Source organism: Limulus polyphemus, unplaced genomic scaffold (genome assembly GCF_000517525.1).
Source record: "Limulus polyphemus unplaced genomic scaffold, Limulus_polyphemus-2.1.2 Scaffold434, whole genome shotgun sequence".
In the NCBI taxonomy this organism is placed as follows: Eukaryota; Metazoa; Arthropoda; class Merostomata; order Xiphosura; family Limulidae; genus Limulus; species Limulus polyphemus.
Window position 1 is genome coordinate 197,386 of NW_013666044.1, and position 4,618 is coordinate 202,003.

General features: G+C 32.5%; 1 protein-coding gene across 1 annotated transcript in view; it reads left to right on the forward strand.

The window, feature by feature from the left end:
* The first annotated feature begins 455 nt into the window (after positions 1-455).
* Positions 456-4,618, forward strand: part of LOC106458242 (glucose-induced degradation protein 8 homolog) — a 22,645-nt gene continuing 18,482 nt past the window's right edge. The window contains exon 1 of the mRNA XM_013917718.2: positions 456-683. Coding sequence (XP_013773172.1) covers positions 662-683 — 22 coding nt within the window. The 5' untranslated portion in view covers positions 456-661. The remainder of the gene's footprint in view (positions 684-4,618) is intronic.

Below are 4,618 nucleotides of genomic sequence, written 5' to 3' on the forward strand. Positions count from 1 at the left end.
ATTCAGAAAGAATAAACCAGTTTTATTTAAGAAAGGACTTGTGTCGCGAAAGTTTCGTCGGCGGCGTAACAGTACCAATGCCTCAAATGCAGAACACTTTGTAAAAGTTTGTTCAACTTTGCACTCTACCCTTTTAAGGTTACTTTGCTTTAACATTAGCCTGAAAGTTGTCAGTCATATATTGCGATATATATGTAACTATTTCACACTGTAATAAATGTTCTAGGATATTCAAAGCTTCATTTTAACTTTTTTTATTGTATTTGATATTAGGATTAAAAAGAACAAATATCTCCTTTACACAATATTACCAGTCCATTTATCAATATGCTGTGAAAACGAGTAATTTTATAGCACTTCATTTATTATAATATATTATTTTTAGGAAGCGTATCGTATAATATTTCATACAAATCAGAACTTATTTATATATATACTAATAAGTTGTAAGTTTAAACAATGTTTTGCGGCTAGTGGACACCTGTGAGAAAAATAAAATGGAAAATAAATTATATTTTTATTATACATTTTAAGGGTTAGTTGGAACTGGAGCCCACACGGAGGGCTTGTTACTAATGCTAATGTTGATTTAAATATCGCGAGACTCACTAAGGATTTGGTTAATTAATTGAGATTTTTCCAGAATAACCATATTTATCAAATGGCCCAGCAAATAAAGTCACGTAAGAACATTTCAAATTTATTCTAATATAAATTTGAGTACATTTATCAGTTGCTCAAGTATAGATTACAATTTTTACTTAGGCCTACAACAGTACAAATGTAAATTAAATATGCACTCGTATGATATTAATAATGCAGTGTAAAATGTAATTACTCCACTCTGTAACGTAATAATATTAATAATACAGTTCCTAATTGTACTAAATACCACTCTACTACTAGTAGTAGCACTACAGCTTACAAATACAACTTGTAGGTAGAGTCAAGATCTTATTTTTACTCTTATCAGTTTTGTACTTCACTGCACGTTAGTATTGTAACTTGTTCTACTGCTACTCACTAGAACTAGTTGTATTGATACTGATAGTAATACTTCTGTTTTGCAAATGACGGTTCTTTTCCATAAGTAATTATTATTAAATGTGTTGCCTGGCGCTTATGGTGATTAATTTCAACTTAAAGTTTGTACTGTGGCTTTTATAAACACAATAAAATGATTTGTTGTAAGGTATAAATTGTTCAATCAACGTGTTTCAGTGAGACTGTCATTTTTTCAACATTGTCAGGATTTAAGCAAGAAAAATTGTTACTTTTAAAAGCTCATGATTCTTTACAACGTTATGAAGGTAAGGTCCTAAGTCACAAATAAATTTTTAGCCATTTTAATGCCTTATAGCTAGGAATGGTGACTAGCTCAGTTGGCAAAATAAAGTGTCAAAAGAACTGAGAAAGATTAAAATATATGCATACAAAATATCATGATGTTAGTTATGCTATGATTACTTTAGTGTTTTGTACATTATTTTGACAAGTGGCCAGTACTGAATGACCATAATTATAGACCCACAGCAATGCATTATCCTGGGAAACACTTTGAATATTTGACACCTGCCCACTATTCTAATGTGGATATCAAAATTAAAGTTTACTCTAAGTGTCATCAGAAAATACAGCCAGCCTTACAGGATATTTATTAGACACTGTTATTCACATTCACCATGTTGATATTAAGTATTTCTGAAATACACTTGTATACCCTTTGTATTGCCTTAACTGAACATTGAAACAGATAATGTACACATTATATTGTGTACATGAGATAATTACATGTTTACTGGCAGTGGCAGTAAAATAGACAATGTGGAAAAAAAGACAAGGAAAATTACATAAGCAAGTAAAAAAAAGTCTGATATTTTAGCAATGGTATAAAATGACAAATTCCAAAATAAGTGTTTTTCTTTTTTATTATCACATAAGTAAACCCTGTAAGATTGGCTTAATTGTTATTGATACTGTTTTCAAAAATGCTTTTTTACCTCTATGTAATTTTCTGTCTTTTTTTTTACCCTTCTCTTTATTACCTAGATTCATATACTGGAGGCTATAAACAAAATTGGTAAAATAAATTGTAAATTCTTACTTGTACACTAGTAGTGCTTACCCTTCTCTCACTCACATTTTATAACATAATGTTTTGGTACAACATGGGACCTATTGGTCCATTTTGGCTGTCCCATACTCTAAATTAAAAAAAAAAATCTTAAAGCCAACCCTTATCATTCATATAGTTATCAAGCTTTCTTTTAAACTCACTTAAATTTACTGCATCCACAACATCCGAAGGCAACCTACTCCAAAGGCCAACCACCCTGTTCAAAAAATACGACTGTCTTAGGTGAAGATGACTCCTACCCTGCCAACATTTATATTTGTGTCCTTTAGTTTTACTATTCTCACTGTTAAGTATGAAAAAAGATGATGCATCAACACTATAAATTCCCTTTACAATCTTAAACACCATAATCAGACCCCCCCCCCCACTCTTCTTTTTTCAAGAAAAAATTTGAGATAATTCAACCTCTCCTCATATGACAACACCTCCATACCATGCACCATTCTAGTAACCCTCCTCTGAACTCTTTCCAATTCAATGCCCTTCCTAAGGTAAGGAGCCCAACACTGAACATAATACGCCAAATGTGGCCTAACCAGTGACCTATACAATGTAATTATAACTTCTTTACACTTGTATTCAATATTTTTGTAGATACAACATAAAATCATATTTGCCCCACCACTAGCTACAGCAGCACACTGCTTGGATGGCTTAAGAGACTGATCAACTATTAAACCAAGATTCCTTTTTTTTTCTGACACTGTTAAGGCTATTCCCATCCAAATTATACTTATAATTCAAATAATGATAACTCACATGCATTATCTTGCATTTATTATAATTGAAACCAATTTACCATTTATTTGCCCAACTCACTAAATGATCTAAATCCTTTTGTAAATAAGCAGCATCCTTTTCACAGCTAGCAACACCCAAGACCTAATTTATATGGACCGAAGCTTGAACAATTGAAAGTACACATTTTGATACTAACAGCCACTACAGTCAATAGGGAAAAAAAAAGTCCATTTTAATTTCATTTGAGAATATTTCTTAGGTTGGAATGGAATCAAAAATAGTACATAAATCCCGTGCATGCATCCCACTTGACTGCAAGTGGAGTCTGAAGCACAGTGTTTCCTTACAACAATATAACACAAAACCCAACCATATCGGTAAAAACCATTATGATAAGTTAAACTTTGGAATGATCTTGGCAAAATGATTTTCTGGTACAACATATAGGCACAAAATATCTTACTTTCACCACTGATAAGCAATAATAATTCTTCTCACAGTTCAGTAGAATAAGGAACTTAATGTATGAACAAAAGGTTAATAGGCTTATTGTATATATGTTTCTGCTATTACATAAACTTCTTAGTTCACTGCCAGTGGCGATGGAATTAGTTAACTTAGTTCAAATTGAGTATGGCTGTGTGTAGGGGTACTGTGGAATGTACGGGTAAACATACCTGTACTTTGTAACTCCTCTTCTTCATTGAGGCTGATAATGATACCTTGTGATTGAACTTGTAAACTCTGTAGTCTCTGAGACTCATAGAAATTGAAATCACTAAAATAACATTATACCATGAAGAATGCTTCTGGCTCCATGTTGGCAGTGGCCTCATGCTTGGACCCACTGAGGCAGTGCTCTGTTGCTAGTAATAAGGCTAATAGAATTTTGGAATCAAGACACATGGTAGTGCGTTGTGTGGCCAAAATGATCTTCGGGACACACTGTTTTATTAACAGGAGTGATAGTTTAACAATTTTTCCAATTTCTGTAGCTCGGACTGTGGATGGGCTCTACTTGACCTTTACTTCACCTATCAAATTTCAAGCCAATCCATTTAGAAATACACAAGATATAAAATCTCCTACTTTTCTTTGCACCAAAATTTATTTGACATACTTAACTATCATGGATTTTCTTCAAATTTAGTACACTGATAGATCTTTACAAGCTACAGTTAGGTGTCAAATTTGGTCTAAATATAAGCCATTTGTGCAAAGTTATTGAACAAAAACTGCTGAATTTTGACCAAACTTTTTGCGCACACCTACACAAAAAAATTGTGAGCTGTCGGTCTAACATTTTTACTACAGCTTCACCTAAGAGTAAAAGTGGACCAGTTTTAGTTTTTGTCATTCAGAGTAAAGTCAGCTGATTTAGAGCAGCAAAACTATAAGGTAAAAGGACATGCAGATACATAAGTATTAGTTAAGCCAAGCAAACTAAGTTAGCAGTTTCTAGCTCAAGTTTTCAACAAAATCATACGGTTGGATGGTTATTATTCATTGCCATCCTTTCAGCAAAAATTTGCTAAATTTTATGAAATTATCATAATTAAAGAGTATTTATCATCATGTGATATTAGCTTAAACAATCTACATAAATAATGATGCTTGATACGGCTGTACCAAGTGTTTATGGGTGATGACAAGAAACTGTTGATCCAGTTTCCATGGCGTTACTATAAAGGAAGTTATTAACACTGTTTTAGAGAGGAAAACTACCACCATATATTTTAA